Below are 26,202 nucleotides of genomic sequence, written 5' to 3'. Positions count from 1 at the left end.
GTTTGGACCTATGGATCAGTGGTATGTCTGGTGAAAAAAGGCAAAACACATGAGCAGAAGAACACCATCTACATTGTCAAACTTGGAGGTGGACCAGTCCTGTTAGAAAGTGGAAATCATGACTGTATGAAGGTCATCATGGATTCTTTGAAGTATCAGGCCATTTTGGCAAGAATTGTGATGCCTCTGGTGCAAAGACTGAAGCTGATGATCATTGGACTTTCCTGCAGGACAATCATCCCAAAGTAAACATCCAAATCTACTTATGCTTGGATCAGTCATAAAATGTTCTTGAATAGCCTGTTCAGTCTCCAGATTTAATTCTCATTGAAAATATTTGGTTGAATTTGATGAAAGCAGTGTCAAAGTGAAAACCAAACAGTGATCTGAAAGCTTTTTCATGCGAGGAATGGGCCAAGATTGCAGTAGAGAGGTGACCGAAACTTGTAAGCATTTCCAAGTTTATTGGTGGTTTTAAAGAATAAAAGATTCTGCAAATTCAACTTTTGGGGTTGAATAATTTTGAACATGAACGTTTAGAGCCAATTTGTTGTTGTTTTTTCGTTCGCAGAATTACTAATAAATGTGTATTAATGATTTTTTTCTAATAGTGTACTGATGCCTTTGTTCTCTGCAGCAAAATGTGTTGCAGATCAAGGTGGTTTAATAATTTTGATTGCAACTGTATGTTCATAGTTTTTATTTTTTGGTGACAGATCAATAACCCTGATATGAGGGTGCAAATTCTGAAAGACTTCGTAAAGCAGCATTTCCCATCAACACAGTTACTGGACTATGCCCTTGAAGTAGAGAAGATCACTACCTCGAAGGTGCTGTTGTTACTGATGCCATTTTAATGCTTGTATATTTAGTTGTGTGATCATAATGCTCACATTAAAATGTCTTTCACACTCTGCAGAAACCCAACCTTATTCTAAACGTTGATGGTTTTATTGGTGTGGCTTTTGTGGACCTCTTAAGAACATGTGGAGGATTCACACGGTAAGTCAAGAAGACTATTGTTTTTAAATATGTGTTTAATATTATAGATTGGACATGGATATTTCCAGGGTCAAGGTGATTTCTATTGGGCAATTGCTGGGATTCACAGAGCCTGGGACGAAATTATGTGACAGATCCGTTGCAGATGTGTGATGCTGATTTTTTAAAAAGAGTCTGAATTTGTTGATTTCAAATGTCTGAAATCCAAATGTCTGATTTGTCAGGTGCTCATTCTTCGAATGCAGAGTATATTTTTCACTAGTTAATTGACATTTATTGAATCACATTGTACAGATCATGTATCTAAATTGCATTTGAGTATGTTTATAACCGTGTTTATGCATTGCAGGGATGAGGCAGATGAGTTTATTGAGATCGGGACTCTTAATGGAATCTTCGTTCTGGGACGCAGCATTGGTTTCATCGGTAAACCACTGACCAACCTCTTTACTGTTCAGACACACTCCCACCAGTTTTAAAATTTAATATCTTCTGGAAAATAACCTCTGTTGTCAAATTTCTGCTATTAATTTCTTATTCTATTAATTTCAGGTCACTATCTGGACCAGAAACGTCTGAAGCAGGGTCTTTATCGCCACCCGTGGGATGATATCTCCTACGTACTTCCTGAGCACATGTCTATGTGAACCTGAAACCTATTATAAGTATTTTGGATAAATATGTGGGAACATGTCTATTTTATTACTTTATCATAGTGGGAAGGGGTAAATTATTCAGTCATAACCAAAGAAATGCACTAGCAAAATACTGACTAATAGTAGTTGCTAACTCCTGTTAAAGCATGGCAATTCACAATTAAATTTATACGGTTGCTTGTAAAGCAAGCTTCATTTTTATGGCACAGTGTTATTGGCCATCTTATACAGCTAACACTTCAATGCAACTTTCTCTGCTTCGGTTAAGATTAACAAATTAAGTTTTATTTATGTTTCTTAAGGCTGCAAGTTGTAATAGTCTGAATGAAGACACCACAGCGCAAACTCTAAAGTATACTCTCAAATGTTACCTGTTATGAAATGTTAGCATACTTTTCTGAACCTTGAGTAAACAAAATTGAGGTTCATACTAAGCACATTCATAACTATCTAGCATAAATTACTGCAACAGAAAAGTGAAACTAAATCTAACAACTATGGTGTTGTTTTTATGTGCACAATTACAGTATTTTTAAAATAAAGTTCTTTATTGGTTATTAACGTTGTACAGTTTTCATGTGTTGTGCAGCATTTAAAATTTGGGTGATCTCTTTAAAGGAAACCCTTGGGTATTAAGATTTGTGTGGCTTAATGTGGAATAAATGTTGTCTTTTACTGAAATATGTAGTAGAAAACCCATCAAAGATTTGTGAGCTACTGGCGCTACCTGTTGCTATTTTCACCACAGCTCGGAATATAAAATACTGATACAATGCCACGTTTTGCGGCTTTTGGTTGTAATTTTTAGTCGAAGGGCATGTTCAACATTGCATCTCATGGCAAAGAACTCTCTGAGGATTTGAGAATTAGAATTGTTGCTCTCCACAAAGATGGCCAAGGCTATTAGAGTTTCAGTAACACCCTGAAACTGAGTTATACTACAGTGGTCAAGGTCATACATAGGTTTTCCAAGATGGGTTCCATTCGGAACAGGCCTTGCAAGGGTCGATCAATGAAGTTGAGTACTCGTTCTGTGCGTCAGGTGTAGAACCTGGCTTAAAAAAACATGAGTGCTGCCAGCATTGCTTTAAAGGTTGCAGAAGTAGAAGGTCAGCTTGTCAGTGCATAGACCGTACACCACACACTGCAACAAGTCGGTTTGCATAGGCATCATCCCAGAAGGAAGCCTTATCTGAAGCTGGGTCACAAGAAAGCTTGCAAACGGTTTGCCGAAGACAACCTATACTGGAACCATGTCCTGTGGTCTGATGAGACTATAAGACGAACCTTTTTGGCTCAAATGGTGTCCAGCATGTGTGGAGATTCCCTGGTAAGGAGTACCAAGAAAACTGTGTCTTGCCTACAGTCAAGCGTGGTGGTAGCATCATGGTCTGGGGCTGCATGAGTGTTGCTGGTACTGGGGAGCAGTTCATTGGGGGAAACATGGATTCCATTATGTACTGTACATTCTGAAGCAAAATATGATGCCTTTTCTTCCCTTCTCTGCTGAACGGCAGTTTTCCAACATGATAATGATCCCAAACACACCACCAAGATAACTGCCTTGCTGAGGAAGCTGAAGGTGATTGGGTGGCCAAGTATGTCTCCAGACCTGAACCCTATTAAGCACCTGTGGGGCATCCTCAAGCGTAAGGTGGAGAAGCACCATGTGTCTAACATCCAGCAGCTTCGCGAGGAGTGGAAGAGGATACCAGCAACAACCTGTGCAGCTCTATTCAATTCCATGCACAGGATGATTAAGGCAGTGCCAGATAACACAATGGTGCTAACAATATATTGATACTTTGGACAAGCTCACTTAAAGTGTACTCACTTTAGTTGCCAGCTATTTTGACAATAATGGCTGTAAGTTGAGTGACAATAAATAAACAATAATAAATAAATCTATACTGCTATACAAGCTGCACATTGACTACTCTAAAATATATCCAAGTTTCATTTCTATAGTATTGTCCCTTAAGAAGATATACTAAAATGGTTGCTGAAATGTGAGGGGTATATACAGGGTGGGCCATTTATATGGATACACCTTAATAAAATGGTTGGTGATATTAACGTCCTGTTTGTGGCACATTAGTATATGTGAGGGGGCAAACTTTTCAAGATGGGTGGTGACCATGGTGGCCATTTTTAAACCGGCCATCTTGGATCCAACTTTTGTTTTGGTTTTAATGTAACTTTATTCTTTCATGAGTTATTTACAAGTTTCTCTTTGTTCACAGCCATTGACATGTCGAAGAGGTTAACACGTGAGGAGCGGATCGAAATTGTGTTGATATCTGGTGAACACAGTAACCGGGTCAGCAGCAGATTTCAATGCAAGACACCCTATGAGACCACCCATCTCCCATGCTACAGTTAGCAAACTGCTTGCTAAGTTCCGTGAAACTGGTTCAGTGTTGGATTTGCCAAAATGTGGACGAATGAAAACTGTCACTAATGAAGAAACATCAGTGGATGTCCTAGCTTCATTCAGCAAGAGCCCACAGCATAGCACTCGCCGCATGTCACTGGAGAGTGGCATTAGTCGAACATCCCTTCGGCAGATATTAGCTACTCACAAATGGCACCCTTACAAACTCCAGCTACTGCAGCATCTCAACGAGGATGACCCAGATCGGCGCACAGAATTTGCAGAATGGGCAAAACAAAAATTGGAACAGGACCCTCAGTTCACGCAGAAGATTTTGTTCAGTGATGAGGTGAATGGTCAAGTTAACAAACAAAACCACCGCTATTGGTCTGACACTAACCCACATTGGATAGATCCCTCCAAGACAGTTGGAACAAAAAAAGTGATGGTATGGTGTGGTATATGGGGTACAAAGATAGTGGGGCCATTCTTCATCAATGGAAACCTCAAGGCCACTGGATATTTGAAATTGCTACATGATGATGTGTTTCCCTCTTTATGCACTGAAGCTGGCTTTTCCAGCAAGATGGTGCACCACCACATTATGGGTGTCAGGTCCGAGCATTCCTAGATGAACAGTTTCCTGAAAAGTGGATTGGTCATTGTGGGCCAGTTGAATGGCCCCCAGGGTCTCCCGATCTGACCCCCTTAGACTTTTATCTTTGGGGTCATCTGAAGGCAGTTGTCTATGGTGTGAAGATACGAGATGTGCAGCACCTGAAACTACGGATACTGGAAGCCTGTGCTGGCATTTCTCCTGCGGTGTTGCTATCAGTGTGTGAAGAGTGGGAGAAGAGGGTTGCATTGACAATCCAACACAATGGGCAGCACATTGAACACATTTTATAAGTGGTCAGAAACTTGTAAATAACTCATGAAAGAATAAAGCTACGTTAAAACCAAGCACATTGTTTTTCTTGTGAAATTCCCAATAAGTTTGATGTGTCACATGACCCTCTTCCTATTGAAAAAACAAAAGTTGGATCAAAGATGGCCGACTTCAAAATGGCCACCATGGTCACCACCCATCTTGAAAAGTTTGCCCCCTCACATATACTAATGTGCCACAAACAGGACGTTAATATTTTATTAAGGTGTATCCATATAAATGGCCCACCCTGTACAGTATATTAATGTTGTATACATTTTATGCAGCAAAGTTAAATAGAAAATACAATTTAAAAGTTTTTAAAGACAAGTGGATACAAGGTTGTTAAAATGAAGAATCAAATAAAGAATTTTGCGTCTGTGCCGATAGCCTTGTGGGCAGCCCGCCGACATACAGTTCCGTTGGACTATGGGTGTCCCGAGTTCAAGTCCTACCTCAAGGACCTTTCCCGATTCTTCCTTCCTCTCACACTGTGCTTCCTGTCAGCTCTTTGCTGTCCTATCATAAAAAGACAACAAATAATGAACCAACAATTACAAAGATACAAGGGAACGTGAAGGAAACTGAAACTGAAACCCACCATAAAACAACCATGAAAGGACAAACAAACAAGGGAACACGTGGGTTTAAATACACAAAGGGCCGATCAAGAAAAAGAAGACAGGTGGAAACAATAAGGAAATGACAAAAGGGAAGCTTGAATTGTGCTACCAAAACAGTCCTAAAGAAGAAAGGGTATTAGGCTTTCATGGCCCTTTAATACGGTGGCCGAGAGAGGCCAACGCGCTGCAAACAAGAAAACACATGCAAACAGAAAAAACGACAACAAATTAAGAAAACATCTTCATCAGTTTGACAACACAGGCGCTGCAAATCCTCGCAACGCAAACACAAATACGGAAACGCGCTGCAAATTCTCACAACACAACCAAACTCAGAAACGCGCTGCGAACACACGGAGGCGCTGCGAACACACGAACGCGCTGCATATAGCACGGTCCACAACGGAAATGTTTCAGGGGGACCTCAAAAAATGACGAACCCATCTGGGACCTGATTATTTTTTCAGTGGCTGTTGGTCAGAGCAGAGGTGTTATCGGTGAACTATCGCCTTTTATTGATAGTATAGTATCACTTAAAGGTGATAGTGATATAAATAATCAGGTAATATAGTGATATAAATAATCAGGTCCCAGATGAGTTCGTCATTTTTTGAGGTCCCCCTGAAACATTTCCGTTGTGGACCGTGCGATATGCAGCGCGTTTGTTAGTTTGCAGCGCCCTCGTGTGTTCGCAGCGCGTTTCTGAGTTTGGTTGTGTTGTGAGAATTTGCAGCGCGTTTCCGTATTTGTGTTTGCGTTGCGAGGATTTGCAGCGCCTGTGTTGTCAAACTGATGAAGATGTTTTCTTAATTTGTTGTCGTTTTTTTCTGTTTGCATGTGTTTTCTTGTTTGCAGCGCGTTGGCCTCTCTCGGCCACCGTACTTTAACGTGATGGATACTTGCCACTAAGTCAAATACACAAAACTGCTTTTAAAAAATCCATCTGTTCTCCAAACTGCTCATTTACTGTGACTACCATGAAAACATTGTGATGGACTTTTACATGGAGTTTAACAGTCATTGCTTTGTCAGATCAGCTTGGGTTTAATTAAAGCTTAAAAGCTTCCTTTCTTTGAAAATTTTAAGACTGCAAAATCTTCTAAATCCACATTTTAAGTGGAGTTTTGTGAATGGGGCAACAATTGCAATTAAGATTCATTAGCCAATCACATGGCAGCAACTCAGTGTATTTAGGCATGTGGACATGGTTAAGATGATCTTCAGAAGTTCAAACTGAACATTAGAATTGGGAAGAAAGGTGATTTAAGTGACTTTGAAGGTGATATGGTTGTTGGTTCTGATGGGCACTCATTACAACCGAGGTATGCGGAAGAGAATCTTTGAATGCACAACCTCCTAGCTAGGTGTACCCAATAAAGTGGCCGGTGAATGTATATATACACAATTTTTGGGACATCAGCGTTATAGAATGACACCTGCTTTCTCTCACAGTCTACCCTATTTTCTGTGGCTTTTCACAAGTACAAGACAAAACATATCATTGTGTTGGATCTCACCCTCAGCTAAATTTGTTGTTTGTTTTGCTGCTCCCATGAAAATCCCCACAGCCGGTCTGGCTTTTCTCAACCTTTATTTTCCAGTAATGCTGAACAGCTTGGAAGTTTTTCACTGAAACTTGAATCTTTATACAGTGAGGGAAAAAATATTTAAAACATTTTAATATTTAAGTTATTCGAAAACAAGTCGAGAAAACGCTGTTCAGTCCATGGATGTCAGGAAACTACATCATTGCACAGGCTTCCGAACAACATTAATATAAGAGACCAGTGGCAGTCAACTTCAGCCTCTTTCACTCAGCGATTCCGGTAAATACACAGATAATGTGTCCCATAATTTGTTTAATTTGGTTCATTCACAGTTGTTTTCCGGAATCTGTGCATGCTTTACACACAACCCATAAAGACGTGTGACATTTGGATGTGAGATGTAATGCAACGCGTACGATTCACTAAACCTAAACTAACCTGAACAAACTGTGCTTCAGTGCTGATAGTGTGGAGCTGGCTCTGCCTGATCGCTGCTTCATTCCACTTTGCACGTATTTTTTCATCGTGAAGAGTCGCATGATAACGTGCATCATCACTACAACACTGCCTTTATGGTTCTGGCTTTTGTTCACACAGCGCTCATTCCCGTAATTTTCCAGAATCAGCGCGCATTGTGAAAGGGGCTTTACTGAAGCAACAGTTATGTAGCTTACTGCATTCGGTGTTTGAAAAAGAAAAAACATTAATTATCATTCTGAAATATCCTGTTGAGTATCAGCAGGCTAGGCTCTCTCTATGGCTCTGAGCTCGCTTACAGCATACATGACGTAGTTACCTGTGGTTGGCCTAGCTGTGCGTCACTCAGAAAACAACAGGCCAATCAGAAGAGAGGCTCATGAATATTAATTAGATGGGCCAAAATCGACCTGTTTTTGACAGAGCTCCTAAAAAAGGAGCTGTAAAAATATATTGAGATGGATTTTGGCACTTATACCGCAAATATATATTCTTAAGGACATCAACAACTAAAATAAACCTCCAGAAATGTGTACAATATGGGACCTTTAAGAAAGAATCTCAGGCTGAGCTTGTTAGCTGTATAAAAGACACCTCTCCACATAAGCAATCAATCAATCAGATTCCAAACTCTCCACCATGGCCAAGACCAAAGAGCTGACAAGATTGTAGACAAGGCTGGAATGGGCTACAAAACCATCGCAGCTTGATTAGAAAGGAAAGGAAAGGGCGTGACCCATACTTGGAATTTGTGCTGTGCATTTAAACCATCCAAGTGCACACACACAGTGGTGAACATCATAATGATCCAAAACACACACTGTGAACACACACCCAGAGCAGTGGGCAGCCTTATTGGTATTGCTGTGGGGTGCCCAGGGAGCAGTTGGGGGTTTGGTGCTTTGCTCAAGGAACTCACTCAGTCATGGAATTCAGGGTGAAGAGAGCGCTGTACATTCACTGCCCCCACCAACAATCCCTGCCGGACCTGAAACTCAAACCCACAAACTTCGGGTTACAAGTCTGACTCTCTAACCATTAGGCCACGGCTGCCCCCAAGTGACAACAGTTGGTGTGATTATTCGCAAATGGAAGAAACACAGGATACCTGTCAAATAATAACTATAAATTAATAATAAATAAATCTACTTCGGTCTGGGGTTCCATGCAAGATCTCATCTTGTGGAGTTTCAATGATCGTGAGAATCGAAGAACAACACGGGAGGATCTTGTCAATGATCTCAAGGCAGCTGGGACCATAGTAAAAAAACAATTGGTAACACACTATGCCGTAAAATACTGAAATTCTGTAGCACCCGCAAGGTCCCCCTGCTCAAGAAAGCACATGTACAGGCCTGTCAGAAGTTTGCCACTGAACATCTGAATGATTTAGAGGAGAACTGGGTGAAAGTGTTGTGGTCAGAAGAGACCAAAATCAATCTCTTTGGCATCAACTCAATTCACTGTGTTTGGAGGAGGAGGAATGCTGCCTATGACGCCAAGAACACCATCCCCACCTTCAAACATGGAGGTGGAAACTTTATGCTTTGGGGGTGTTTTTCTGCTAAGGGGACAGGACAACTGCACCACATCAAATGGACGATGGACGGGGCCATGTACTGTCAAATCTTGGGTGAGAACCTCCTTCCCTCAGCCAGTGCATTAAAAATGGGTCATGGCTGGGTATTCCAGCATGACAATGACCCAAAACACACTGCCAAGGCAACAAAGGAGTGACTCAAGAAGAAGCACATTAAGGTCCTGAAGTGGCTTAGCCAGTCTCCAGACCTTAATCCCATAGAAAATCTGTGGAGGGAGCTAAAGGTTCGAGTTGCCAAACGTCAGCCTCGAAACCTTAAAGACTTGGAGAGGATCTGCAAAGAGGAGTGGGAAAAAATCCCTCCTGAGATGTGTGCAAACCTGGTGGCCAACTACAAGAAATGTCCGACATCTGTGATTACCACCAAGTACAAAGTCATATTTTGCGAAGGGGTCAAATACTTATTTAACTCTTTAAAATCATTTTATACCTTTTTTGAAATGTGTTTTTCTGATTTTCTGATAATTTTTGTTATTCTGTTCTATGCTTTGTCAGTGGGAAAAAGTACAAAATCAGCAGGGGATCAAATTATTTTTTTCCCCTTACAGACCAGACATTTGCCCCCGGTTTCATAGACAAGGTTGAAGCCTAGTCCCAGACTAAAATGCATGTCTGGGCTATTATAACTGAAAGAAACTTGCACTGACTTATCTTAAAATATGTCAGTTTGTTTTATTTTGTCTCAAGAAGCACAGCAGTAGTGTTTTTATCTAAGGTATGTTTATGAAAGCTAATGTCCTCATTGAAGTAACCTAAACCCTGTCTGTGAAACCGGGCCTTTGTCAGCTTTTCGAATTGTGGCTCCCCCTGTAAGTACACTTGTAAGTAATGTTTCTCCAGACTTTTTTTTTAGAGTCAAACTCTAAGGAACATTTTTCATGTTATTACCATGAATGAAATTGAGAAATATTAATCTTCTTTAAAGTGAGATTTACATAAAATGTTGCCATTTTATATAAATGTATTTATAATATTATAAATTAAGGCCATTTAAAAAAACAATACTATAAGCCCCCCTTTAGCAGCACAGTCCACTGTCAGCAACTGAAAATGCTTTTCGGCACCTTAGTTTCTGGACAGACTCATTGATTTCTTTTTTTGTCCTGTTCACCCTTATATTGTAAGAACTGTGTGTGTGTGTGTGTGTGTGTGTGTGTGTGTGTGTGTGTGTGTGTGTGTGTGTGTGTGTGTGTGTGTGTGTGTGTGTGTGTTATGTTTTGGGTTATTATGACAGTAAACACACCCTTAATCCTCATGATCTCATCACAGTCCAGCTGTCTCAGCAGATGTGATGCACCTGCTAACAGACTGACTAAACTGTCCTGATCTTGATTCTGATGATGTTCTGACAATTAATCATTTGTTAAAAGGTCAGAGTAATACAGTAAGAGCAGTTTGAGTTAGATAAATCTGACCTTGGTAATATAACAATAATCACTTCCTGTTGTGGAACAGAGTGGTTCCAAATGAATTTGAGTCACTGTAATTTGTTTGGTTGATTTAGTTTGAACTAGGTTTAACAACAGTTTATTAAACAGACTAAATGTATGTTTTTGCACAACATATTTTATAATCAAGAAAAGACACACTGGCAGAAGTCTTTTTTTGCTCATCAGGGCTGCGTTTATTTAATTAAAACTACAGAAAAAAACTGCAATATTGTGAAATATTTGTGCAATTTCTAAAGTGTTCTTTTTTTTAAGTGTTTTTCAATCTTTTGTAACAATAAACTCTAAAGTTCATTGTTTGGGGTCAGTAATTTTTTTTATTTCTCTGTTTGAAATAAATTAATACTTTTATTCAGCATGAATATGTTAAATTGATTTTTTTTTTAAAGTGATAATAAAAACTTATGTTATTAGAAAGATTTTTATTTTAAATAAATGCTGGTCTTTTTAATTTTTTATTTATCGAAGAATACTGAAAAAAATATCACAGGTTTCCAAAAATATTAAGCAGCACAACTGTTCCAACATTGATAATAAATTAACATATTAGAATGATTTCTAAAGAATCATGTAAAACTGAGGACTGGAGTTATGGCTCATGAAAATTCAGCTTCGCATCACAAAAATAAATGATATTTTAAATTGCAAAAATATTTCATAATATTACTTTTTTTGTGTGTGGTTTTGATCAAATAAATGAACTTTGGTGAGCATAAGATGAAAAAAAAACTTTAAATAACCTAGATTTTTCTTTTTTATAATTGTCAAAGTCAACTTTATTGTCAATTCTGCCACATGTACAGGACATACAGAGAATTGAAATTGCGTTACCCTCAGACCCATGGTGCATACAAGTAACATTAAATACAAACAGTAACATTAAATACAAACAGTAACATTAAATACAAAGGTGTCAGAGTGTCACCCACACAAACCACGCCCTCTGAAGCACCACCCACTCGTTCCAACTCACCTGATTACTGATTGTGCACACCTGACTCCAATTACCTCTGCTCTATATATACCCGGAACCGCCAGACACTCATTGTCTGGTCTACAGATCGCACTCCATGCTTGCTCTGCTCTCCCGGACACTTTGGACTCTGGTTCCCTCTATGTTCCCGCGGACTCTCTATCTAAATACCCAGGACTGTTCAGATAAGCATACTTACCATCACATTCATCTCTGTCAATGTTTACAACTTACCTGCTGTGTTAATAAACTTACCATCGTCATTTTATACTTACCTCCGTCTCTGCCTTCATCCTTGTGTGTGGCAGAAGACCAGACCGCACAATTATGAACACAGAAGAAACCCCTGCACCTAATCCCATCACCAAACTCATCCATGCCTTTAAAGCGGCACTTACCCCATCAACCACGCCGCCATCTGCCTCAGGAAGTCCCATGGCCTTACCAGCAACATTTGCTGGAGAAGCGGCTGAGTGCAGCGGTTTCCTGTTACAGGTCGATCTTTACATCCGGATGCAACCACAACAGTTCCCAACAGAAGACGCTAAGGTAGCATTTCTAATTTCTCTCCTCACCGGTAAAGCTTTACAATGGGCAAAAGCCATATGGAATGTGGATAATCCCATTATTCACTCCTTTGAGCAGTTTACCAGTCATTTCTCTGAAGTATTCAGCACAACTACGAGCAGTCTCTCCGTTTCTGATCAACTATTCCGATTACAACAAGGATCTTCTTCGGTGCATGACTACACTCTGCATTTTCGCACGCTGGCGGCGACTAGTGGCTGGAACGAGATCGCACTGCTGGGCGCCTACAGGCAAGGTTTACATCCAGACATTCGAGCCGCCATGGCATTGTACGATGATTCCATCGGACTGGAAACTTTTCTACAACGAACCACTCGGGTATCCCAGCGACTAGCCGCCTGCCAGCCTGCTCAAACCGCTCCTCAGCCCGCTAATGTGGCAGCTTGCTCTCCAGTACCAGAACCCATGCTCATCGATTCCACCAAACTCTCTCGGACCGAACGCCAACGTCGCCTCACTTCCGGCCTCTGCCTATACTGCGGCAAACCTGGTCATCTCCTTCGCAACTGTCCCATCAGACCCCCACGTCCTGTGGTGAGTACCCTTCAATCTGAAATTGAAACTGCTCAACTTACATTAATACCCGTGACGATTCATACTGCTGAATGCACTCTCCCCTTCTCTGCTCTCATTGACTCAGGAGCATCAGGAAACTTCATTTCGCAAGACTGTTTAGATCTCCTACAACTACCTCATCAGCGCCATCATCCGGAATATGCAGTGAAAACCATTCAGGGAAAACCACTGGGACGTGGGCGGATTCGATACTCTTCACCGGTTATTACCCTTCAGATTGGATTGTTTCATCAAGAGAAAATTAAGTTTCTGGTACTGGAGAATTCCACTGTCGATATCATCCTCGGACAACCCTGGCTTCACCACCCTGAACTCCGCTGGGATCCATGCGACATCATCAGCTGGAGTAAGCATTGCTATAAGAACTGTATGTCATCACAATTACCCCCTGTTTCTGTTCCTGTCTCTCTCGCCTCCACTAGAATTGAAAGTCCGGACACAACTATCTTGACAGAGATCCCAGCAGAGTATCTCGATTATCAGGATATTTTCAGCAAGTAAGCTGCCACCCTCCTTCCTCCACATCGGCCATGGGACTGTGCTATCGATCTGCTACCTGGGGCTCAATTACCCAAGGGACGGGTCTATCCTCTGTCTAACCCGGAGCTCCAGGCGATTGAGGAGTACATTAAGGAGGCCCTCGCTCAAGGATTCATCCGACCATCTACTTCTCCGGCCGCTTCCAGCTTCTTTGTGGGTAAGAAGGATGGAGGTCTCCGTCCCTGTATTGATTACCGCCAACTCAACTCTCAGATTATTCAACAGCCATATCCGCTACCACTCGTCCCTGCCACCCTCGAAGAACTCCGTGGGGCTCGCATCTTCTCCAAGCTGGACCTGCGGAGTGCTTACAACCTCGTTCGTATTCGCAAGGGAGATGAGTGGAAGACGGCCTTCATTACACCAACTGGCCACTACGAATATCTTGTCATGCCCTATGGTTTGTCCCTCAGTCTTCCAGACGTTTATGAACGAGGTGTTCCAGGAATTTCTGCATAAATTTGTGGTGGTGTATATTGATATTCTCATTTATTCCCGGAACCAGGCTGAACATCGCCAGCACATCCGCCAGGTCCTCCAGGTTCTTCGTGAACACCATCTCTTCCTGAAACTGGAGAAGTGTGAGTTCCACCGGCAGGCCGTACAGTTCCTGGGCTATAACATCAGCCCCGAGGGTGTGCAGATGGATCAGCAGAAGGTCCAAGCCATCCAGAAGTGGCCCCAACCTAACACCATCAAGGAACTACAAACATTTCTGGGATTCTCAAACTTCTACCGACGATTCATCAAGGACTACAGTTCCATCACCGCACCTCTGACCTCCCTCCTTCGTGGCCAACCCAAACACCTCAGTTGGAATACCTCCACCCACGAAGCATTCCACCAGCTAAAGAAGATCTTCAGCACTGCCCCCCTCCTACGACATCCTGATCCTGAACGTCCCTTCGTAGTCGAGGTTGATGCATCTACCATCGGCGTCGGAGCAGTGTTGTCACAAGCGGCCGGGGAATCCTCTATCCTCCATCCCTGTGCATACTTCTCCAAGAAACTATCCCCGGCGGAGCAGAACTACGATGTGGGCAATCGCGAGCTACTTGCCATCAAGTTCGCCTTGGAAGAGTGGCGCCACTGGCTGGAAGGGGCTAAACATCCGTTCCTGATCATCACGGATCACAAGAATCTCCAATACATCCGAGAAGCTAAATGGCTTAACCCCAGACAAGCCAGATGGGCTCTATTCTTCACCCGGTTCCAGTTCAAGATCACTTGCCGCCCCGGATCCAAGAATATCCCCGCTGACGCGTTATCCAGACAATTCTCCAACGATGCTTCCACGGAGCCCGAACATGTCATACCCCCTGCACTGATTGTTAGCCCCATCCAGTGGGACATTGACACCTGGATCCGAGACGCCACTCTCCAAGAGCCCGCTCCGCCGGAGTGTCCAGAGGGTAAGATCTACGTCTCCAGCTCCCAACGTCAACGCCTTCTGGACACGGTACATCAGTCTCCGGGCTCTGGACACCCAGGTAGCAGAAGGACCCTCTCGCTCATCCAATCTCGTTACTGGTGGTCCAGTATGACCCGGGATGTCAACAGGTACATCCAAAGCTGCTCAGTCTGTGCCACTACTAACACTCCTCGTCATCTGCCCGCAGGAAAACTGGTGCCCCTTATCCCGCAGCGACCCTGGTCCCACCTCGGGGTGGACTTCGTGACCGATTTCCCGGATTCAGAAGGTAATACCTGTGTGTTGGTGATTGTGGACAGATTTTCCAAATCCTGCAAGCTGATCCCTTTACAAGGATTGCCCACAGCTATGGAAACTGCCGAATTTCTGTTCCAACATGTATTTCGTCACTTTGGTCTCCCCGAGGAGATCGTGTCGGACCGGGGTCCCCAGTTCATATCCCATGTATGGAAAGCATTCTTTAAATCTCTTGGCATCTCTGTTCATCTCTCCTCAGGCTACCATCCGCAGACCAACGGCCAGACTGAGAGAAAGATCCAAGAGCTAGGACGGTACCTCCGGGCATACTGTTCTGAGGATCAGCACAGCTGGAGCAGGTTCCTCCCGTGGGCCGAGTACGCACACAACTTCCTACGTCAGGACACCACTGGATTAACACCTTTCCAGTGCGTACTCGGTTTTCAGCCTCCGCTGTTCCCCTGGACGGAGGAACCCACACATGTTCCAGCTGTAGACTACTGGTTTCGAGAGAGCGAGAGAGTGTGGGACTCAGCCCATCACCACCTTCAAAGAGCCATCCGACGACACAAGGACTTTGCCGACGTCCGTAGGAGAGCAACACCCCAATACCAACCGAGAGATAAGGTTTGGCTCTCCACTAAGGACATCCGGCTCAGGTTACCTTGTCGCAAGCTGAGTCCCCGCTACATTGGTCCGTTCGAGATCCTGAGGCAGATAAATGAAGTGACCTACCAGCTTCAGCTCCCACCCAGGTACAGAATACATCCCACCTTTCACGTCTCACTCCTAAAACCGTTCTTTCCCTCTGCCACAGAACCCGATGGAGCTGAAGCTGCACCTCCTCCTCCAGAAATCCTGGACCAACCCTCGGTCTACACGGTTCAGGAGATCCTGGATTCTCGACGCCGAGGGAGACACCTAGAATATCTCATCGACTGGGAGGGGTATGGACCCGAAGAAAGATCCTGGGTGGCCAGAGAGGACATCCTGGACCCTCAACTCCTGGCCGACTTCCACCACAACCACCCTGAGTGCCCTGCCCCTCGCGGTCGTGGTCGTCCTCAGCGTCGGATTAGGGCGTCGGGAGCTGCCCCTGGAGGAGGGGGGTAATGTCAGAGTGTCACCCACACAAACCACGCCCTCTGAAGCACCCACTCGTTCCAACTCGCCTGATTACTGATTGTGCACACCTGACTCCAATTACCTCTGCTCTATATATACCCGGAACCGCCAGACACTCATTGTCTGGTCTACAGATCGCACTCCATGCTTGCTCTGCTCTCCCGGACACTTTGGACTCTGGTTCCCTCTATGTTCCCGCGGACTCTCTATCTAAATACCCAGGACTGTTCAGATAAGCATGCTTACGTCACATTCATCTCTGTCAATGTTTACAACTTACCTGCTGTGTTAATAAACTTACCATCGTCATTTCATACTTTCCTCCGTCTCTGCCTTCATCCTTGTGTGACAAAAGGTAGAATTAAAAAAAATATGAATAAATACAAATAAACATTTAATATATAAAATGAAAAACACAATATACAAGAGCACATGGTAGAGAGTGCAAACCATGTAAACAATATAGTGCAACAGAGCTTGTAAAAGTGTCAGAGCAGTCTTGTGACTGTCTTATGAGTCAGGGTTGGGGTCAATTCAGGAATGAACTCAACAATTCCAATTCAGAGAAGGAAATGGAATTGGAATTCAACAACAATTACAGGAAACAGAGTTAGAATTGAATTGGAATTACAGGAAGTGGAATTCAATTCAGGGAAATTCCACTGAATTACATTTATTGCTGTTTCTAAGCATTTATTTGTGATTACATTTAGAGACATAAATTTGAACTTTATGATGCTTTACAAATACCATGTATTAAATAGAGTTGATCAAATGCAAGTAAATAATGAGAACTGTACATTATGAATTAATAATTGAATGACAGTGGTGATAAGTTTCTGCATGTACTATACATTCAATATATGATTACCACATATATTATGTCTCAACTCACAAAAAAATGAGTCATGTTCATGTATTTCATTCACTTTTTATTGCATCGAATTATCATTTCCTGAAATTTGGCATGTGAAATGATCACGCCTAACATACTAAACATACAGTACTTTTGTATTTCTTTTATGTTGTTTATGTGATTTACAATATTTAATGTACTATAAACTATTAAGCAAATCAAGTCAAATTATTTTATTTAGCAACTCTAGTGGAATTTATTTGAATTCAATTCTGTTTCCTGGCATTCCAATTCAATTCCAATTCCATTTCCTGTCAGCTGCATGCAATTCCAATTCCATTCCAGGAAGTGAATTGGAATTTACCATTCATTCTCAATTCAATTCATGAATGGCCCCAACCCTGTTATGAGTAGTGCGAGGTAGTTGGCAGACCAATGCTGCACAAGTGACTGGTGCAGGTCTGTGTGTGTGTGTGTGTGTGTGTGTGTGTGTGTGTCAGAGTTTAGAAAGTTTGTGGGGCAAAAGAGGGGAGTGGGGGCAGAGTAGGGAGAGAGTTGAGCTTCCTGACAGCCTGATGGGTGAAGCTGTCCTTCAGTCTGCTGGTCCTGGCCTGGAGACTCCGCCCTGATGGCAGCAGGCTGAAGAAGCTTTGCATTGGGTGGGTGGGATCGGCTGTTAATAATTATTTTATTATTATTACAATTTTTTTTTCTATTAATTCATTAATATGTTCGTTTGGAGCAGAAGTGAACCATGTGTTCTAACATAATTTCATTTAATAGTGCCAAATTGTTAAATTGGCTAAATTGCAGGAAAATTGCTAAATAGTCCTAAATTGCAGGAAATTTAGGGTTGAACTAGTTGGCACAAAGTATGTACTTTTTTCAAAGAATTATACAAAACAGTATTTTTATATTTCATATAGGCCTATCTGTATCTGAAATGTTAAAAGCTTGAGGGTTTTGAACATTTTAAGTAAATAATCAAAACCATTTTATTTATTTTACAGTAGGCGAGTATTGGACTTTACAACAGTAATGTATTTGTCTTCATGTTTAGAGTCAACACGAATAATAATAATTATTTTTATTAATAGGCCCAATAATAATAATTATAAAGAGCCTAAAAGAGTACTTTGATGTATTTTCATACTAGATTTTGTGGTTTATTTTGCGATAATGATGAGCTGAATTTATCCTACAGTGGAGTTTAAGTCTGACACAATATTTTACGCTTTATTCAATGCTTTTTCAAAACAATACATCTTTCATGTGTTTATGTTATTTCTTTATTTATCTGTTCCCTGATCAGCAGCTCATGCCTCGCGTCAGTTCCTGTAACGTCAACAGGACTCCTGCGGTGTATGGTGCGTGTGCGCATGTGCATGTTGAGCGCTGTTTATGTTGGAGTGTGTATGTTTGAGTGTGCTCCACCACCTCAACATACTACGCACTTTACGAACCGACCGCGCGGACACCGAGATGGCCGCAGCCGCCCCGAATCCAGAGGACGCCAGCCGAAACAGCGGCGGGTCGAGCACGCCGAGCGCTCTAGCGGGAGACGGAGAGTCTGAGGAGGCCGAGGAGTTTGCCTCCGCGACCCACTGCTCGGAGCTCTCCCGGCGGCAGAACGAGCAGCGGAAGCTCGGGCTCTTCTGTGACGTGACGCTGGCGTTCAGCAGCGCCCCGGGAGCCGCCAACAGCTTCGAGTTCAGCGCCCACCGCTCAGTCTTGGCTGCAGCCACAGATTATTTCACGCCGCTGCTTGGAGGTCAGTTTTCGGAGTCGGTGACGCGGCGGGTGGAGATGAAGGAGTGGAGCAGCGAGGCAGGCCTCGACCAGGACACGGTGGAGAGCGTCATCCAGTTTATGTACACGGGCGAGATACGAGTGAGCACTGCTAACGTGCATGAGGTTCTGGAGCTAGCGGACAGGTGAGAGAATATCATAGTGCAGATCATAGACTGTGTGAAAACAGCGAGCAGCCTAGCTATGCAGCACTGTTGGTATGTTTGATTACAAATACACATTATAGACGCAGTCCGCATTTGGGCATCACATGCACCTTCAAAACAAGTAGCGTTTTGGGCTTCGTTGGGCATTATAGACGTATAGAGTCAATAGGCTTTTGCAGCATTTTGGGTATCATAGAAATTGACGTTGGGTGTCATGGGTACCTTCTGAAAAAGGAGCGTTTCTGAGCTTCGTAGGTGCATTTCAGATTGACAGCATTTGTTTAGCATGGGCAGCAGCTTTAGACTTCAAAAGCACATTATGATCTGTAGAATCATAGGTGTGTCCACTATTTTGAGACATAATAGGTCTATACATTTTTTTTTTAATGTTGTTGTTGTTTTCTTCTATAGAGAAGTTTCCCCACTAAAAATGAAAATCAACAAACTCCCATCTACTCACCCTCATGTAGTTCCAAACTCATATGATTTTCTTTATTCTGCAGAAACACAATATATGATAATTGGGAATTGTTTTAGCTCTTGTTATCCACATGGTTAAAGTCACTGGGGCCCAAAAGTATAACTTAAGAGCCAGTGGTTTAATCCAGTGACATTTTGTGTCCTGATGTTTACATGCAAAAGAAAAAAAAGTTTTAATGTTATGTTGCTATGTTTGATTTAGATATGTAAACTATGTGAGTTGATCTATAATTTGATTTGAGAGTGAATATCCATTTTTTGCTCTGTTCAACATACAAAGTGATCATATCATAGCTTCAGAAGACTTGGTTTAAGCCACTGGATGTGCATACACATTAATTTAGTGCTGCTCTTTAGAGCTACACAAAATATCAGATGCACATCACATTGCAATATCACATTGCTGCACTAACATATTTCAAATTATCAGTTAGTATGTAAAGTTATTATTTTGGAAAAAAGTATTTTTATTTTTTTGTGTTTAACTCTTAAAAGACATATCGCCCACCCCTGTTGAAACCCTTTATATAAAGGTCTGCTCTGGATATTTGTAATAACGCTGCTGCATGTTTTATTCCTTGCCCGCTGAATTGCACTGTATACCGCTCTCTGCTTACAGTTTCTTTTTTCCTGACTGCTGCTGCTGCTTCCTTTAATCAGCTTAATTTAACTTGCTTTGCAGCAAAGTGAGCTTTTGATGTATAGCCCTTGATTAGCCTAACGCATACACCCAGTAAGCACACACATATATCTCCTAACTGTTAAAAAGCATCTGTTGTCAACAAACCTCTCATCTGACTGAATATGTTTTAAGAACTTTGTTTGTAGATATGTTATTGCTCTAAAAAATATATTAAAGAATTAATTCACCCCAAAATGAAAATTCTGTCATTAATTATTCACCCTCCAAACCTGTCGTTTCAAACCTGCAAGACCTTTGTTCATCTTCGGAACACAAGGTAAGATATTTTAGAAGAAATCCAGGAGCTCTCTGACCCTCCATAGACAGCAAAGGTCCAGTCAAGTCACAGAAACGAAGTAAGGACATATAGTGGACAAATAGTCCATTTGACATCAGCCGTTCAGCTGTAATTTTATGAAGCTATGAGAATACTTTTTGTGTGCAAAGAAAACAAAAAAAATGTCTACCTTGCTCCATTATGGAAAGTTAGTCCATTATGTCCATACTGCGTTTCTGTGCCTTGACCTTGGTAGGACCCTTGCTGTCTATGGAGGGTCAGAAATACCTTAATTTGTGTTCTGAAGATGGTCTTACAGGTTTGGAATGAAGTGAGGGTTAGTAATTAATGACAGAATTTTCATCTTTGGGTGAATTATCCCTTTAAATGCACATCTCTATGATGTTTGTGTGCTGTAATCTGGGTTACTATACTGCTTATTTTTAACAATTTTTGTTCTTTGTTCTCTGTAAACATCTTCATTATAATATAGTGTACAGACAGAATTCATGCAAATAAATGTAGTAAGATGAGAATTATTCCAGTGTTGTCTGTACATATTCATTTGTTGTTTCTGGACTACACTACAATTAGTATTCTGAACCTGTCTAACCTTGAATCTAAGTAGGGATGCTCATTTAAACCGGTTAACTGTTAACCAACCTTAAGAATTTTGACCGATTAATACAGTCAGTTAAACGGTTTAAAAGGTAATTTTTTTTCAGGAATTTATCAAAATATTTTAAAACGATTGCTGCATGGTTAAAACAAAATGAAATATAAATTGCGTATAAGTCGCATTTTATTATTACACTCAGAAATAGGCCTCCACAACAAATCACTTTAACAGAATTCAGAAAAGAACAAGAATGAAAATAAGAAGCTAGGCTATATAAACAAGTCAAAACAAATTCATTGTATTTGAATACCAAAATATTATTTATTATGTGAACCTGGTTTGGTACTTCACTCGCATTCCAATATCCACATAAATCCACAAGATGTTTGGCATAACATCACTGCAGTACGGTGATAACGATTAACGGCAGTGTGTTTATTCCATATGTTTGGCTGACTTTATTTTATTGATAATGAAAAAGCTGCATTGTCAAGTTAGAAATGCTTAACCATGCTGGTGCAATCAGTTGAATTCTTTCCTTTAATAGTGAAAACAACTAGGCTACTCCTTTTAGTCATACAGATAATCGAAACTTTAATGGATTAATCTAAACGGTTTGCTTTTATTTGTGTACATTCACAATAAAAACAAATCTTTGTGCTTTTGTAAAATAAAGAAAAATAGCATGCCATTTTCAGTCGTCTTGGTTTCCTTTGTGCAGCACAAAAACAGAAACTCTGCATACTAGATAATTGTTGCACAGTTTCTTTATTCTTTTTTTCTTTATTGTATAGACCTGTTCATTCATATAGCATAGCTTTTATTAAGTTTGTCTCGCAGAAGCTCTGCAGGTGCGTGATGTGACCTTGTGAATCCTCATGTTCTGTTGTTTGCTGCTTTTTGCGCATGTAAAATTAATCCCTGGAAAACTAATTTTGGTATTTTTAAAGGTACACAGATACTTATCCTTTCTAATTTAATGTAATTCTAATTTAAAATAATCTTGTTGGTTAATGGTTAATAATTGGTTACAAGCGTTGGCTGTCAGTTAGGAAAAGTAACCAAAATCAACATCCCTACTTCTAAGATTTCGAGAGACGTCAAGGCCATTAATGTTGAAGATTATATTGTTTGTCACTGTGCGAACGCCCATAGATACTGATAACGATGATGGGTAGAAGACGGTGACCGCTCGCTATTATAAAACACTAGTAGGACATACATTTTGATGTATTTATTGAATTAAAGACTCATCTCCTGATCCACTGCACAAAGGAACAAAATGTAACCAACACAATAAATCAGTGCAAATAGCTAAGACAGAATCATCATTTCTATTCATTTTCCACTGATTTATTCAATCGGATGAGCATTAGCTACTTCCAACCTCAGAGTGCCTAAAAAGTATTGAACTTGATACCCAGCCTCATGTGTGTGTGATTCAGGTGTGTGATTCAGTCAATGGGAGGACCACTTTGAGTTTTTTTCATGGTTTATTGTGGTTACTAACTTTTTAACATCAAGCACACCCTTCACTTTTTCTCGTTCGTGCATGCTTTTTATAGATTTAAAATGTCAGTAACTTTTAACATTGTTACACTGCGTGGATATTTTCATACCGTGACCACTTTATATTGTCACAATGTCATACTGCCCAGCCCTAGCTGACTACTAGAACAAATAAAACAAAGGAGCACCTACATCATATATCTTGCCTGTTCTTGTTGCAAGGCCTAAAACAATGTATTTTCTTTTCCACTCACAGGTTCTTGCTTGTGCAGTTGAAGGATTTTTGTGGAGAATTTCTCAAGAGGAAGCTCAGCCTGGGAAACTGCGTAGCAGTCCATAGCCTTGCGCACATGTACACTTTGGATCAGCTGGCCTTACGTGCTGCTGACATGATTCGTCGCAACTTTCACAAAGTGATCCAGGATGAGGAATTTTACACGCTTCCGTTCCACCTGGTCAGAGACTGGCTGTCAGACGCAGAGATTACAGTTGACTCAGAGGAGGTTTTGTTTGATGCAGTGGTCAAATGGGTTCAGAAGAACTCAGAAGAACGGGTAAAGTATTTTGAGGAGCTTTTTCGTCTTCTCAGGCTGCCACAAATAAAGCCAACGTATCTTACAAGAGTTGTGAAGAATGAGCCTTTGGTCGCACAAAATGCAGCCTGCCTACAGCTTGTGTCAGAGGCTGTGGAGGGTCATGCGATCCGCTTTGAGAACCTCAAATCTGCAGATACAGAGTTCTGGGCTTCATACATGGCCACATTCCAACCAAGATTTGGCCAGAACATGGACGTCATCATGGTGGTCGGTGGGGTCTCTGAAGGAGGGGACTACCTGAGTGAGTGCGTAGGTTACTTTGTATACGAAGACCGTTGGGTCAATTTGCCACACATCCATAACCATCTAGATGGTCACGCTATCGCTGCCACTGATACCCATGTCTACGTGGCTGGGTCCATGGAACCAGGATTTGCCAAGACAGTGGAGCGCTACAATCCAAATCGCAACACCTGGGAACAAGTGAGCAACCTCACCACACGCAAGCATTCCTTTGGCCTCACCTGCATTAAAAATATTCTGTATAGTATTGGTGGTCATGGCAACTTCAGCCCTGGCTTTAAGGATGTGAGTGTCTACGAACCTGACCAAGACAAGTGGCATAACTTAGAATCTGCCCCTAAGATTTTAAGGGACGTCAAGGCCATTAGTGTCGAAGATCGATACGTTTATGTCACCGCGCGAACACCCATAGATACTGACAGCGATGATGGGTTGAAGACGGTGACTACTCGCTACGACACTGACAGTCGGCAATGGCAAGAAGTCGACTCCTTACCGCTTATCGACAACTACTGCTTGTTCCAAATGGCTGTAGCTTCAACTAACTTCTACCACACAGCTTCTTGCTGTCCCAAGAGTTACACCAATGTGCGTGACGATGTAGCTCGCCAGAAGATCAGCGCTAGGATATCTGATGATATTCTTGAGAGCCTTCCCCCAGAGGTTACTAGTATTGAGGGTGCTGCTATCTGCTATCTTGGCGATGATGTGTTTGTGATTGGTGGCTGGAAGAACAGTGATGATGTGGATAAGCAGTATCGCAAGGAGGCATACCGCTATTGTGCTGAGCGCAAGCGCTGGATGCTTCTGCCACCCATGCCTCAGCCACGCTGCCGAGCCACAGCATGTCACGTTCGCATTCCCTACCGCTTTCTATATGGTTGTCAGCGTTACCCAATGCCACAGAATTTGGCACGCCAGAGGGACCGTATGCAGCAAATGCAACAGTTACATCGTCGCACGTTAACTCTACGGAGGCAGTTACAATCGCAGATTGAATGCTGAGAGCCTTTGTTGCTCTGTAGAAAAACTGCTACAAAAATCATAAAAATAGTGTCTTCAGCATTCCCATGATCCCATTCTTATTAAAAATGTGTATTATTTGTTTACTTGTGACATTTCATCACTGGAAGAGTGAATGAAATGGCTGAAGCTAGAAAAGAGAGTATTTTCAATCTGACTTTGTATAATGGAATCATATAAATATGTAAAAAAGATACGTTTGTAAATATCTGTACACATGAAACTTTGTTTCATGGCCTTGCATGAGTTTGCCTTATTCCTGCTTTCGGCAAGTTGCAGAATGCTGCACATTGTTAATTTATGTTGAGTCATAACATTCCATGTGGTGATGGTTGTCCTGCTACTTTTGTGGGTTTTTAGGTTGTTTGTTTTGCAGGGAGTGACGCTTGTTCAACCATTTTTGAATCAGCAGTTCAAAATCCGCTCACACGTTTTGAACAAACCGTTAATAAGAACCACTCAACCCATCTTTGTTCCCTTCACTTGTTAATTGCTTATCCTGGTCTTAATTATGATTTTATTTGTTTTGCACTTGAATACAATTCTTTCACAGTCTTTGTTTATATGTGCATAAATGCATTCTTCACCTCTACAAGCACTTAATTTCAACATTAGCGCTTGTCTTAATCTTTAATCGTATTGGTTTAATTGATTATATTTGTTCTTTTCAACTTTAAAGCACAGGGAATAAAGAGCATCAGCTATTGATGCATGAAGGTTACACCTAATAAAATTGCAAAACCATAGACATTCAGAAATAGTCAAGGATTCATTACCTCAGTGTCATGGGCAGGAACTTGCAGTATGTTACTTAAAAATAATTTGTCATTGGTCTTGCGGTCTATGCCAGTTCGAGATCTCTCAACTTCCTTGTTTTAATTATTTTCATTCATTAATGTTTTTAGCCATTTCCTAAACATCAGCTTGTTCTGTCATGCAATGCCTGTCATGAATAATGTTAATTTAATGTTAATATGTAGTTGTCCATTCCAGTTTTAATAAGGCACCTACTGATGCTGCATCCTTGTCTTTCTTAAACATATATAATGCTATTTATAATCAATTTTTTTTATCGGAAATCAGTTTTCATCTTTCATCTACATTCCCTCTTTGTATCTCCTCAAAGTCTTTTTTTCCTGTCTTTTTCAATGTATGATGTTTGATGTCTTTTATTACAAGAAATCTCAGTGCACTTCACTACGTTGGCACCATGAACCACCTCCAAGAGCAGAAAACATTTCACGATGTTCATCGGAAGAACATTTAGCCATTGATACAGTCCATACCAAAGTCTTAAAGTATGTCATCTTAGCTGAACTAATGTTACGCTTCGATGTTAAAACCTCTACTAAATGCAAGATAGAAATGGCTTTGACAATGTATCTATAGCTCATCTTGACTTGTGCAGAGTTTCATAGTCATTTCATACGGGGAAAATCCCAGTGAAACGTCCGGTGAACATACATTAATAAGCCTTTTCCAAACATTTTCCTGCATATTGAAGACTCTGTAGAATCTTAGATATTGTATTTACTCAATGGGAAATGTAAGTTTTGTGTCTCTCATGTTGAGATGTGGTTTAATAGTGTTTAAGCTCTATATCAGTTTCTTTCCTTCTTGCACAGAGGAAATGAGTGTGTGCGTATGTATGTATGTATGTTTGTGTCGATGGCGAAAGTGTCTGACAATAAGAGTAGCAAGGCTGGGATGTTACCTTGTCCCGCTCTCGTTGTTGTAAAGTCTTTTAAGGGCGAATATAGTTCTTTGCATGTGTTATAAAGTATGCACATGTTGTGGATCGCAGTGATTTGCAATAAATATTTATTAAAAATCTGA

At 41.4% G+C, this 26,202-nt stretch overlaps 2 protein-coding genes across 3 annotated transcripts in view; both read left to right on the top strand.

The window, feature by feature from the left end:
- The window catches only part of aclyb (ATP citrate lyase b), a 36,770-nt gene extending 34,555 nt beyond the window's left edge, over window positions 1-2,215 (top strand). For both annotated transcript variants that reach the window (XM_073828140.1, XM_073828139.1), the window contains 4 exons: window positions 717-830; window positions 920-1,002; window positions 1,352-1,428; window positions 1,555-2,215. In XM_073828140.1, coding sequence (XP_073684241.1) covers window positions 717-830; window positions 920-1,002; window positions 1,352-1,428; window positions 1,555-1,649 — 369 coding nt within the window. In that variant the 3' untranslated portion in view covers window positions 1,650-2,215. The remainder of the gene's footprint in view (window positions 1-716; window positions 831-919; window positions 1,003-1,351; window positions 1,429-1,554) is intronic.
- Window positions 2,216-18,404: 16,189 nt separating this feature from the next.
- On the top strand, window positions 18,405-26,202 carry klhl11 (kelch-like family member 11). Its single transcript, XM_073828203.1, has 2 exons — window positions 18,405-18,916; window positions 22,761-26,202. Exons 1-2 carry the CDS (start codon window positions 18,465-18,467, stop codon window positions 24,346-24,348), a joined length of 2,040 nt encoding a protein of 679 aa, XP_073684304.1. The 5' UTR covers window positions 18,405-18,464; the 3' UTR covers window positions 24,349-26,202.

The sequence above is a fragment of the Garra rufa genome, chromosome 22, assembly GCF_049309525.1.
Source record: "Garra rufa chromosome 22, GarRuf1.0, whole genome shotgun sequence".
NCBI lineage: Eukaryota > Metazoa > Chordata > Actinopteri > Cypriniformes > Cyprinidae > Garra > Garra rufa.
This window is presented reverse-complemented; position numbering and strand designations above follow the sequence as displayed.